This window comes from Lactuca sativa, chromosome 5 (assembly GCF_002870075.4).
Source record: "Lactuca sativa cultivar Salinas chromosome 5, Lsat_Salinas_v11, whole genome shotgun sequence".
NCBI classification, from domain to species: domain Eukaryota; kingdom Viridiplantae; phylum Streptophyta; class Magnoliopsida; order Asterales; family Asteraceae; genus Lactuca; species Lactuca sativa.
The window spans coordinates 354,392,727-354,406,829 of NC_056627.2; the positions used below are offsets into that span (position 1 = coordinate 354,392,727).

Here is a 14,103-nt window from a genome sequence, read left to right on the forward strand (position 1 = left end):
GTTCAAACGAATGTACTTTGAATGAGAGATATCATATCTAAGGAGTTGGCTTGTAACAATCTCCGATAGAGGACTTTGTAATATCATTAGCAATAGTCTTTGTGACTTTGGTGCAGTGATATTACAAAAGGATCATTGCATAAAATGTTAGAATCTAGCATATTCTATAAGTAGCAAGAATTTGATATTCTTACACTTATGAAAAAGGATTTGGAGTTGTGAAATGAGAATGATTGAAAATGTGTTCAATTTGATCTATTTCACAAAGTAAGAACCATAGGTAAACATTGTGTGCATGCTAGGAGCATAGGACAAGTGTAATAATTCAAGTAAGAAGTTGATTACCCGAAACGACAAATAATGAGTAATCGATATGGTGATAAATAAAAGGTGTTTTATTTATTCTCAAAGGTTTGAGGCCATATGGGATTAGTATTATTCTTGTGTTTCACTTTGCATGTTTTGACTTCCTGAATAATTTAATTGGTTAAGAACAGTCAAATTATTCGAACGGGCCACAGTCGTTCATATGTTGGAAGTAGGTATGAATGAAGATTGTCGTGAATTGGTGTGTGGATTGTCTAAAAGAGTATTAGACATAAGCAAATGTTTGCTGCAACATTCATGAGTGCTTATGAATATGAATTTGAGCATTGGATTAAACCCGCGCTCACTTGGATCACTCCATGAATTGTATCACGAGTGATTGGTGAGACGATAACATCTTATATTCTTGAAACCGAGATGTGTGATTTGTATCTTGCAAATCGGTCGCACATTGATAATATGTAAACACACCAGTAACTTGGTGTCATAAAACATATTGTTGTGTGTGATTCGGTGAGTGAGTGCAAGCGAGCATCGAATCAAAGTTTATCCGTTCCTTTTATCCAAAGAAGGATAAAAACGATATCTTTGGTCCCCTCGATGATTTAGTGATGACAAACGTAAATGCTCGGCCGGGCTAGGGCTAATTTGATTTGTTCAATTAGTCAGTGGTCATAAATCGGAAGTCGAGAAATAGTACAAAGAGAATGATTTGAAATCATGTCTCATATGATATCTAGAATGGAGGAATATATGATCCCTTATCTTAAGGACACGCGTATCTGATAGGATCAGAGTTGACAGCGGCTTTGGAAAGCTACGATTGCAGATCAGGATCTGAAGTCATACGCGTAATAGTTATTAGACTTATCCAAGTGGGGGACTGTTGGATTAGTGTCTAAGTCCATAACTATTTTGGTATGTACTTGACCCGATGGTGCATGGTCCTTTTGGGTTGCCTTCACCAAAGCAACTTGATAGGATGATTTATGGAGAGAAAGGATTAAATATGATTTATTTATATATTATGAGAATAATATATTAAAGGAGAAATTATATTGGTTAATTAATATTAGTCAAGAATTAATTGATAATTAGTTTTGTGACTAAAAGAGATTAATTAAACTTAAGGGACTGGAATTGTAATTATAAGATAATTGCAATTTGGGCCATGGATTGCCTTATATTAAGGAGTGGACAAATTCTATGGGGAAGCCCATAAGAAATCGTCCAAGGCCTTAAGGAAAGGGATCCATGGGTTGCTTAGGGCTTAAGCATCCAAATTAGGGTTTCCTTGTTAGATAACCCTAATAGCCTCCTATATATAGACCCCTTATGACCCAAAAACGTGGCTAAGACTTCTTCTAGGGTTTCACACGTTTTAGGGCAGCCTCCATCCTCTCTCCTCTTCATCCTCTTGCTCTTGGTGTTTGTGAACCATTAGAGGAGTGACATTGTGACTCTAAGCTTTCTAAAATCAATACAAGGAGGAATTGGGATTGTTATTGCTACATAACAATCAAGGTATGATCTAAACCCTAATTATATGTTATATTGATTGTCATATTCTAGATCTAGGGTTTATAGTCTTGGATAACTTGCATGTACAATAGAGAAACCTATATCCAAGCATTAGGGTTTGTATGAGCACATAGGATGTTCTTAGGACCAAAACCCATCAGCATGTACACCATAAGAGTGTTAGAATGATCAAAACCCATCAGATATGGACCGGGGGGGGGGGGGTTGACACACACCCGATACAGCCATGTTCTGTTATATTTTTTCATGTATATGTTGTATGTGGTATTTTGGGGGAGCTCACTACGCTTTGTGCTTACAGTTATGATTTTGGTTTTAGGTACTTCCGGTACGAAAGGGAAGGGCCCGACATGATTGCACATTATCCCCCTCATGTTTCCGCACTTATGATTACTATTACTCTGATTTTTTGGATAATTTGTAGCATGGTTGTTTCTGAGAGTTCTGATGTATGGAATTAATGATTTTAAAAATGCAAGAATTTATCACTATTTTGGGACGTTACATTTGCTTCTCCTTGTTTTAGTCATTCTTTCTATCTTTAAGTCAATACATATTCTTGAAAATGTTATTACTTTGTCCTTAGTAAAATACTAAAGGATGGGATTAATGTTTCAATGGTAATATGAATTATCCTAACTTATTGTAGACTAAACATTCATGAGAATGATTTGTTGTTTGATCCTATGGATAGTAGCATGTGCTCCTAATCCATGATTAAATTATCTCTTCTATGTTTTAGTTTTACCTATCAGACATGTTGGTCTTTTGTGCTTTCTTAGTCTTTTTTCTTAATTTTGGAAACGATAGTTTATCAGAACAAGTCTTTTAATAAGCCTTCCTACTGTTCTTGGCATTTGGGACCCGATTAGGTATATCACCACAAATCGTATGAGCAACTGGCTTTCTTTCTTTTTCACACTTATATTCTTGATAATGAATTTGAGAGTATTTGAAGTTAGAGTTTCTATGATTGGATATGTTAGGCACAATGTGTCTCTTCGTCCATTCAACTCCTTAATGGACATTTCTAAGTTGTTCATATCAAAATCATAGTGAACTTATTATATACATGTCAGTCAGTTGATACCCTTAGTCAATTTCTAATTTCATGAAATTCCATATTTATTCGTTATGTTTAGATGACAACTGTTGTTAACAGTTTAAAAATATAATGGTTAAAGGGAAAACCTCAAGAAGAGCTTCATCCAAAGCATGGTATTTCTATTCGTAAATGACAACTATTCCAAAATACAAATTTGATTATCCTTTCAACTAACCCCTTTAAGAGGTTTTATTATAGTGGATTTTTCCTTGTAGACGTCATTCATTTTTAGTTTCATTCTTGTTTTTTTTTGATCCTTTAATAATTATTTCAACCTTAATTTATTATTTACTAAGCCCATGATCCATATTTGGCTTTGTGATGTGTAGAGGGATTCCATAAACACAAAACAAAGTTATTTAGGTAGGTAATGCATTTTACCAATTCCAATCACTATGAAACTCCTAGATCTTTAGAGATTCATTAAAACTATTTAATTACATGTTAGTCTCAGATTTGCACATCCTCTATTTGTGTCAGAGATATTGTGGTCTTACAAATTTGATGGTGAACCAACGATGCAAGAACATGTGACCCTTGATTACGTCATGGCTCTCAAATTGATGTGATGGTTAACCACACATGCTCCATCAATAAGCCACAACCACAAGCCCACATCATTTTCCTTTTACATCTCAAATTTATGTACCGATTATCCACACACGCTCCATAAATAGGCTCGTAACGAATAATGTGTGTTAATCATGGATTAGCAACTATTTTCATTTTTTTTTAAAAATAACTAAAAACCAAAATTTTGTTTTTAGTACTTATATTTGTTATATTTTAATGAAAATTGTCATATTGAACCCTTTCGGCTAACGATAATCCACCACACAAAGAAACTGTGAGTGAAAAAGACACTCATTCAACGGTCATTTTATATGTCGTTATTTTTTACCTATTTAATATCATGGCTTCATGAATGAGACCTAGTCTTGATTCGACTAACGATCATTAATTAAACATGTCAAAGCACATGTTGTAATTTTATTTTACATATAGTAAGGTATTTTATATATATATATATATATATATATATATATATATATATATATATATATATATATATATATATATATATATATGGGGTTCTATTATAAATTTTTATAATTAATGAGGGGTGAATGTTAAACTATTAAAATTATATGATCAAATCTAATTATGTAACATCCCAATGATGATGTATTTCTAAATTAAACCCTAAGTATGAAGATTTATTGTATTTAGCCCTTGTGTTTGAGAAATGTTGCAAAATGGCCCATAGTGGCATTTTTCTTATGATTGGCCCGAGCTCACGTACATTGGGTGTACCTAGCATACGCAGGGCGTACATGTATGATCCCTAAACCCTAATTTTTAGGGTTTGGACCCTATTTAAACATCCTTAAGTCCCCAACCTATCTTTTTTCATCAGCCTGCAACTCACCTTCATCCCCAAACAAACCCTGATCCACTTTTGAGCACTCTTGAGCTTTGTGTGTGTGTTTTGGTTACCTTGAAGGGGAAATGAATAAGAGAAGAGCATCTTGGAGGAGTAGGACTCTTTGGATCCAAAATCTCTTTGCCATTTGGCATCACTTGGAGGTAAAAAAAGCTTTAAACTTAATGAAGTTATGAATAGATCTAAGTTAGCCATGAAGTTTGTGTCCTTTTGGTCCTATTGGTTGGGTATTTTGAGTATGAGCTACTCCAATCCATTTAAGTTGTCCTTTCAAACTTTTTAAGGTGTTTAGAAGCATAAAAATGTGGTCTTGATCATTTATTCCCTTCCATGCATAAGTTACAAGGTCTTAATGGGTTAAGTAGTTAAGGTTCTTAGTGTTGAGCGCTTATTGGCCATGCAAGACCATAAATTTGGAAACTTTATGGTCAAAGGCGACATCTGGGGCTTGGATCTAACTTTGGAAGTAAGGACTTGATGTATTAAGCTGTAATAAGAGATAGGGCTGACCAGGTGTATATGTTGGGCTTACCAAATGGTACGGTGCACATACTCAGTCAAAGTCCCGACTTCTAGGTCAAGCGAAGTATGTCACATGTACAGATGAGTACGCTCAACCTACTCGGTTGGGTTGACTCGGCTAGTTTGTTGACTTTGGCCTTTAATCAAGTCTAACCTAAGGGTATTTTAGGTAAGTTGAGTGGTATTTGAGATCGATCATTATTTGGTGTTTAGGTGACCAGTTGAGTTGTTATTTAGAGCTATGTTCTGTCAGTTATCTTTTTAGACTGAGAGGTGAGTTTTCCTCATTGTACTCGTGGGTCGAAAGCACTAATGTAGGCCTACTAAATTACTTATCCTGGTTATAGGATAGCGTTATCCTAGTATGTGATTGAGTAGTAGATCTATATGGTTATCTGTATTTGATGGTTTTGTGTTTATGTTTGTTTATTACATATGTCGACATACTGAGGTTGGGTTGAGGCGGTCCTGCTTTATTCTAAAGGCAAGACACCCGGGGAGGTTGGGATAGGCAGTAGGCCCTACGAGGCGGTCCAGTCAAGCCGAAGGCTTGCAGAGCGGTCCAGATAGGCTGTAGGCCCTACAAGGCGGTCCAGTTAGGCTAAAGGCTCATATTTGCATGCTTATTTTGTTATGTAGTGTGTTGGTGCTTTGGTGGAACTCACTAAGCTTTGTCTTACTGTTTTAGTTTTGTTTCAGGTACTTCTGAGGATCATGGGAAAGCGAAGGCCTGATCGTGCACATCTTCCTATTTTCATGATATGGATTTTTAGGACACTCTACTATGACTTTACTTTTGAAAAAATGACTCTTTTTGTAAACAATGATGGTGAATGGTTGATTTTAAAATTTTATTTTTTTATGATTTCTGGAGTGTTACAAGTTATCTTTAACTAACTCGGCAGGGTGCGTCGTGCCAAGGCTAAGGCGTGTCGGATCTTACGACAGCAGGTATCTATTAAGAAAATTTTACAGTTTTAAATATGGTGCATATAATAAAAACCTAAGTCTCTAATACTACTGTTGGGTTTTCTATGCAACTATATACTGGCTTAAGGCAACGAAACCATTCAAAAAGAATCTTAAGTGTACATGCACCCTAGGATCTAAGTGTTACTATTATAACAACATACTTTTAAAACTAAAAATTTGATCAATAAAAAGGGATACAATTACGAACCTCTTAAGTATAATCGTATATACTTGTTCCACTTGAAGATCTCAAACTCCTTGCAACAACTTCGAAGGACAAGCACCCAAAGTAGAATGTTTATAATGTCTCACACCCAAAAGACTAAAACCCTAGAATATTTAGGAGAGATGATACTATAGAAATCAGATTCTCTAAGTATGGGAAGGTTAGGAATGAAACTAATGAAGGCCTAAGGGTCTATTTATAGTTGATGTAACTTGCAAGCAAATCAATTACGAATCAATTAAATAATTAGATTTAATCAAAATTCAAATCTTTTCCTTATCTATTACATGGAATGATTATAGGAGCCTCCTAGAAACCCCAAAATCTTCACCCTCTTTAGGTGTTCTAGAATGCTCATCTTGTTCAAATTTTAAACAATTAACATTTAGTCATTGCACATTTATTCTCATCTTGATTAATTCTAATTAATTCTAATTAATTCCAATTAATTATAGATTAACTATAATTAACTATTAATCAATTCTATTTAGTTTCTAATTAATTTATTAACCTGTAATAAATCAATTTAGCTCTTGATGGCAACCCAAAAAAGGACTTTTTATTATTCTCAAAGTTATACCAATATAGTTATGACATTAGACACCCATATCAACATTGTTTGCCTTAACGGACATGCCAGGATATGTGAAAGGTAGAGTAGTTGCTTGACAACTTCAAATCTGAGCAAAATTTTCAACTTCAGGAGCATCCATACCCAACCCAAAGATTATTTTTTTTTTGAGAAATTAACCATAAGTCCCGAACCTAATTGAAAAAAAATTTAATATTCTAGCAAGGTTTAGGAGGTTATTTGTGACCATTCACCATCAAACAACACGTTGTCAGCATAAAACATTTGAGATAGGACTTAGGAGTGGTCCTGAATTTGGAGCATGGATGTCATTGAAGATCCCTAGAGTATATGCTTTAGACATGACGACATTGAGGGCTTCCATAGCGAGTACAAAGAGAAAAGATGACATTGGATCACCTTTCCTTAACCCCTTACCCATCGAGAATTTATTTGTAAGTGAACTGTTAAACAATACAAAGGTATGTGAAGATTGTAGACAACCTATGATCCATTGACTCTAACGGGTAGGAAAACCAAGTTGCTCCATTACGTAGACAAGAAAATACCAATTTAATGAATCAAAAGCTTTATTGAAGCCCACTTCGAATAGTAACACATCTTTTTTTCATTTTTTAAGCTAGTATATCATTTCATTGATCATGAGGGGAGGGTCAAGTATATTCCTACTAGCAATGAAAACGGTTTGTTCTTCCCCAACTACAAAGTCGATGACACATTTTAAGCGGGAAGTCAATTAGTGAAGTCTGCGGACCACCTCTGCAGCAGAAGAGGACCAAACGGCTGCAACCTTTAATAAGAAGTTTGTTTTGTTTTTTAACATCTGAAGGCTGCTGCAATAAACTGAAATTTAAATAAACTGATTTTATAAACTGAAAATAGTTCTCAACACCGAAATTTTAATAATTCTGGTCTTAAAACATTGAAAGAACATGTAATATATATATAATTTTTTTAAAAAAATCTCAAAAAAATGTAAAAGAGGCTATTGTTTTTTTTAAAAAAAAAACTAACTTTAAAGAACATAAAAAAAAAATTATAAAAAGAAAATTAAGATAATATTGCAAACAATATCTAGAAAATTCGTAAAAGAATCACACATATTAAAAAAGATGCAACCGAAACTGAAAATATTATTAAAAGAAACGGTAAAAAACATCAAGTTTTTTTTTTTTTTTTTTTTTTTAAATCAAGTTATAAAAAATTGTGAAAACAATAAAAAAGAAATTGTATCAAATCTATAAATCAAAGTTTAAAAAAATCAAGTAATACAAAATTTCTAAAAAAAAAATCAATTGGAAAGAAAATGAAAGCTAAAGAGGTTTGAAGAGGAAGTCAAGTGCTGCGCCGCACAGAACACACACAGAAGTTTTGTAGTCTGAAATCTTCCAAAAAAACAAACTGTTGCGAGAATGCAAGTGTTGTGTATATGTTGTGCCGCACAGCACAAAAATGATATGAAAAGGTTTTTCTAAAATAACAAAAACGGTTTGTTCCTCCCCAACTAGAGCCGATGACACATTTTAAGCGAGAAGCCAATTAATCAAAATTGTAAGTCATAAGGGTTGAAATTTAGTTTCAGTTTATTCCATCGGTTCCAGGAAAAAAAACAGGACAATTAGATGTCCAATATCCTTCTTTCTCTGTCTGCCTTTCAACTAAATAAAAAATATATTTGTTTATTAAATAAAGGAAAAAATAAAAGTGATATAACAAAGTAAAGTAATGAGTGTTTTTTAATGATATAGTTTAATTATGAAGATGAGATGACAACAACATATAATAACTTTTGCTTATATTTTTATGATTTATCTCCTTATGTGATTTAATCCTAATATTTTCTTTGACTTAACGTCTTGTTCCTGAGTTCTACTTAAGGAGGAAAATGAAAAGATACGGACACAAAGTGTGGGGCGTCGAAGGAAAATTATGTTTCCGAGTTTCATTAATGGAAGGAATGTGATGAAAGGGAAAAGATTTTGGAGCCATATTTTCCTTCCAAAATTTCCTCCCAAATTGGGCGAATTTGGAAAGAAAGTGAGGGGAAAGAAATTTTAAAGTTTTATTTTATTTTTTCTCCTGACTCGAGAACATAAAAACTTAAAATTTCCCTTTCATTTCCTTTGAACTCGGGAACACGGAATAACGAATATTTTCCTTCCCCTCCCTTTCTTTCTGTCAAAATTTTCCTTCCCTTTCCTTTATTGAATTTAATAAAAACTCGGGAACACGGCGTAAGTGATTATCTTCGACTAAATTTTGCTCTTAAACTTCTTCTCTTTTATCGCTTCTTTGTGGTCTCTTCTCATTGTGACATCCACAATCCATTAAACTCTATTCGTTCAATGAATTACCACATTATTGCTACATCAACATTTCACTTTCTATTCAATTATATTCTTTAACATCCACACTCCGTTAAACTCTACAAAGTTTAATGGATTTCTATATTTGGTTTGAAATTTAATTGAAAAAAAATTAAATTTATTGAATCACTCAATGATCATACAACTCTCTCATTCAACTCTCATTTCTCCATGTAGTCACTTACACTTTATTAAACTTCTATTTAATCCTAGTATCGTTTGTTCAACTTTTATTAAACCCCTATTTTGAATACTCTAAAGGGTTTTTTCCATAAAAAAACCTTATATTTTGATTTTTTTCTTTTTAAACCTAAAACTTTTAGTTTTTTCGAAAAAGACCCAAAGTTTACTGAAAACTGGTTATTTCGGACCCTAACAGGTCACCAACAGGTAAACTAACTGATTTTTTCATAAAATACCCTACATTTTGTATTTTTTTTCCAGTTTAGACATAAAATGTGTTTTTTTTTTCAAATTAATCTCAAATACTATTGTTTTTGATTTATCAAGTTGTCTCCATTAAATGTTATGTGCTCATTAAAAGCCGTATTTCATTGGATTTTGATGATCATTTCGATTATCTATTGGAGTTATGTCATTTATCTAAATTTTTTATGGTTCGAAGAATCAAGAATTCGAACCCTCCTCGCTATGGTCCTATGTAACATCTATGAACTAGATTTGTACATTTCTTATTAACTAGACATATTGGGGATTAAGACTCAATAATAAAAGATTTTAAAATGCATCATTTATAACAACTTTCTAGAAAACATTTATCGATGAAGTAGTGACGTTGTTAATGTAATATAATTTAATTAAAACTTCATTTTAAAATAAATTAGATGAGGTAAGAATAGAAATTAAAGAATAGAGAAAGTACCCTTTCAGAAACATCATGATATGATCAAAACATGTAAATCACCTACACTCTTCGAGTGAGTGCCGACAGAAGAAAGAGAGAAGATGATGACTTAATTTTCCAAAACCTTTATTAACAAAACTAGTCTACCTCTCTGATAAAAGAATTTTTTATAGCCACATGTCACTTTTCTAAACCCATTAAATGCCACATGTCATTCTTATATGATCCCTCAATTTTTATTTTTAGATCATATTCATCATCTCAATCTCAATTTGGATACAATTCATATCCCGAAAAATCAGCTAACAAATTTGAATTTCATTTATATTAGTCATTCAAAAAATGTAGAATCATAGTTTCAAATTTAAACAAAGTTAGAGTAAGGTTTTTAGTTCCAAATTACTCTAACTTTGTTTAAATTTGAAATTAGGATTCTACGTTTTTTTCAATGACTAATATAAATGAAATTCAAATTCGTTAGCTGATTTTTCGGGATATAACTTGTATCCAAATTGAGATTGAGATGATGAATAGAAGCCGAAAATAAAAATGTATGTCATGAGAATGGCATGTGGCATTTAATGGGTTTAGAAAAGTGACACGTGGCTATAAAGGATTCTTTTATCAGAGAGGTAGACTAGTTTTGTTAATAAAAGGTTTTGGAAATTAAGTCATCATCTTCTCTCTTTCTTCTGTCGGCACTCACTCGAAGAGTGTAGGTAATTTACCTGTTTTGATCATATCATGATGTTTCTGAAATGGTACTCTCTCTATTCTTTAATTTCTATTCTTACCTCATCTAATTTATTTTAAAATGAAGTTTTAATTAAATTATATTACATTAACAACGTCACTACTTCATCGATAAATGTTTTCTAGAAAGTTGTTATAAATGATGCATTTTTAAATATTTTATTATTGATTCTTAATCCCCAATATGTCTAGTTAATGAGAAATGTACAAATCTAGTTCATAGATGTTACTTAGGACCATAGTGAGGAGGGTTCGAATTCTTGATTCTTCAAACCGTAAAAAAATTTAGACAAATGACATAACTCCAACAGAGAATCGAAATGATCATCCAAATTCAATGAAATACAGCTTTTAATGAGCACATAACATTTCATGGAGACAACTTGATAAAGCAAAAACAATAGTATTTTACAATAATATGAAAAAACAAAACATATTTTAGGTCTAAACCGGAAAAAAAATATAAAATGTAGGATCTTTATGAAAAAAAAAAATCAGTTAGTTTACCTGTTGGTGACCTGTTAGGGTCCGAAATAACAAGTTTCCAGTAAACTTTAGGTCTTTTTCGAAAAAACTAAAAGTTTTAGGTTTAAAAAGAAAAAAAAAAGATCAAATTTTTTTATGGAAAAAACCCTACTCTAAACGGAATCATAGAAGGTAAATCATTTTCTACTTGTTTGATGTGTTCGAGGATTGCATATGCAGGCTTTGCGTTCTAACCAATCAAATTGGGGCAACCTAAATGCAATGTTTTAAAAACCGGTTTTTTAATTGAACCGGTCGGGTGACGTTTTACGGTTTAACCGGTTCAACCGGATGGTCAAACCGGTTCTATATTTTTATATGTTTTTAATTATCCTGCATACATTGATTACAAAACTTGTCATCTTTTTAGTATTACAAATGTAAATAGAATGCAACATATAAAAACAATCATTATAAAAGTCAAAATCAAACAAAGAAGCTCAAAACAAACATAAAATTCCAAGAATGTTCGGTTCAACCCGGTCCATTCCGGTTCAATTCAACCGGTTGAACCGGTTTTTTACCAAAACCGGTCGGTTCAATCCGGTCAAAAAATCATTATGAAATCGGTCCAAATCGAACCACCCTTACCTTCGGTTCCCGATTCGACCAGTTCAACCGGCCGATTCGAATCGGTTTTTAAAACACTGCCTGAATGTTCCATATCTGCATTTGTAGATATTTCATGTCCCTAGGAAATGTTATTAGATAAATATGTAATTTTCCCCTAATATTAAATATTATGAATTAAATTGTAACGATCAACCCGAGAAGCTTGGCCTCTCCAAACACGTAGTCAAATCGTTAGAGTTAGTTTCGATATATATTCTAAATATAGAAACCACACGATTAAAAATAGTTACACGTGTCGAATTTGAGGAAACTATATATGGGCCCTGAAAGCCACCATTCTAAAATCGTCTTTCAGCCAGGCCCGCCCTCCTCCTCCGGCGACAATAAAGAAGGAATAAACCTTCAGGAGGCGGAGGAGCTGATCTTTCGACGACCACAAGGCGTCAATCGATCATGGGGAAGAGAAGAAGTTCGTCCGTGAACACATTGTTCTCATGGGTCCGAAGGCAATCGACGAAGGCGAAGATCTTCTTAGCCATTACGGCAATAATTTCCGCCCTCGTCATCCTCAAACATTCCGTTCAAAATTACAATAATTTCTTCATAGCCGCTGAATCCGTTCACGCTGCAGGAATTTTTGTTCTAATTTACAAGCTCAGTACCCTAAAAACGTGTTCAGGTATATTGTTCGATTCAGGGTTTGCTGTTAGTTTGATGGGATAATGATGATGATGATGATCTTGTTTTTACGTAGGCCTTTCGTTGCAGACACAAGAGCTCACGGCTATCGTTCTAGCTGTTCGGATTTCTTGTAGCCCCGTTATTGGATACAACGTCCACACTGTTCTCGACATTGCTGCATTCGTGGCTACTGCTTGGGTAATTTACATGATGCGGTTTAAGCTATACAAATCATACAACGAGCATCTCGACAAAACACCCAAATCTTATTTGGTATATATAATATATATAAACTCAACCTCTTCAATTCCTTCTGTTTCAATCCAATTGCTTGAATGCATTTCATCTTAAAATGGTTTAATTTATCTTGTTTTAGTTGATTCCTTGCGCTATCATGGCCGTATTTGTTCACCCCAACAGTGTTATTCCTCTATTCTCCAAGATGAAGTGGGCATTTGGTGTGTACTTGGAAGCCATTGTAGTGTTTCCTCAACTTCGAATGATGCAAAGAACAAAGGTGCATGCATGTGTGCTTTTGTTTTACGTTACAACTTACACAATAACAAAAACTAATCCATTCATCATCGCTCAAATTCTTAACACCTTTCAGATGATAGAGCCATTTACTGCCCATTACGTGTTTGCATTAGGAGTGTCGAGATTTTTTGGGGCTGCTTATTGGATTCTACGGGTCAGTTACCATTTTCAAGCTACATCGATCACGTTTTTTAATTGCAAATAATCGTCTTTTAATCATCTTTCTTTAATTATTCAGGTGTATGAATCTACTGAAGCGTATCTGTTCTTACTTGGACGTGGCTACTTTTGGGTCCCGATGGTTTTGGTATCAGAGGCTGTTCAAACATTCATATTGGCAGATTTCTGTTACTATTATGTTAAGAGGTAAACCATATAATTAAAGCTCGTTTTTTCTTTTTCTTTTTACAGGCATTCATTTCTAAAATCATACGTAATATTTTTCTTACCATGCAATGTTTGCAGCATCGTGAGCAGCAATCTTTTGGTGAAAGTGCCACAGGTCTAACACAGTTTCCAAATTGTTAATTGGAACATTTTTGAAGATCATGGAGTCCAAGCTCGATCATGGTTATAGATATATAGGTTTCATGGCGCTTGTAAATTTGTTATTTTGGTGCTGTCAGACTGAAATGTCCGGTCATTTGTTAGTCTCAATCCGGTGAGATTTATTTACTTGGTCAATTTTGTCATTAGATTGAGATTTTATGCTTAAATCTGGTGTACTTTTTGTGCTTCATGTAATTGTTTTCAATTATAACATGAAAATTTTAGATCCAAATTTTCTTTATTGTGATTTTGGACTTTCTAGTTTCTTGCGTCTATCAGTGCATGAATTGTGGATATATGCAAGCATCTATCTTGAATGAAGATGATGTTTGTGTATGATTAATCTATGTTTGAACGATTCACGAGCATATTATAGAACTTTACACAATTTCATGTTGTACTTGGTCAAACTCGAGTAACTGACACAAAATAAACTAACTCAAAACATGTGCGTACCTTCATAAATAATATTTTATGAGTTTTTGTAATATTTTGCTAAAGAGTATATTCAAATCAATTAACCA

At 33.4% G+C, this 14,103-nt stretch overlaps 1 protein-coding gene across 1 annotated transcript; it reads left to right on the forward strand.

Moving 5' to 3' along the window:
- The first annotated feature begins 12,179 nt into the window (after positions 1 to 12,179).
- LOC111903547 (uncharacterized) lies at positions 12,180 to 13,820 on the forward strand. The gene is made up of 6 exons (XM_023899324.3): positions 12,180 to 12,491; positions 12,567 to 12,766; positions 12,870 to 13,010; positions 13,104 to 13,184; positions 13,269 to 13,396; positions 13,496 to 13,820. Exons 1-6 carry the CDS (start codon positions 12,266 to 12,268, stop codon positions 13,536 to 13,538), a joined length of 819 nt encoding a protein of 272 aa, XP_023755092.1. The 5' UTR covers positions 12,180 to 12,265; the 3' UTR covers positions 13,539 to 13,820.
- The last annotated feature ends 283 nt before the right edge of the window (positions 13,821 to 14,103 follow it).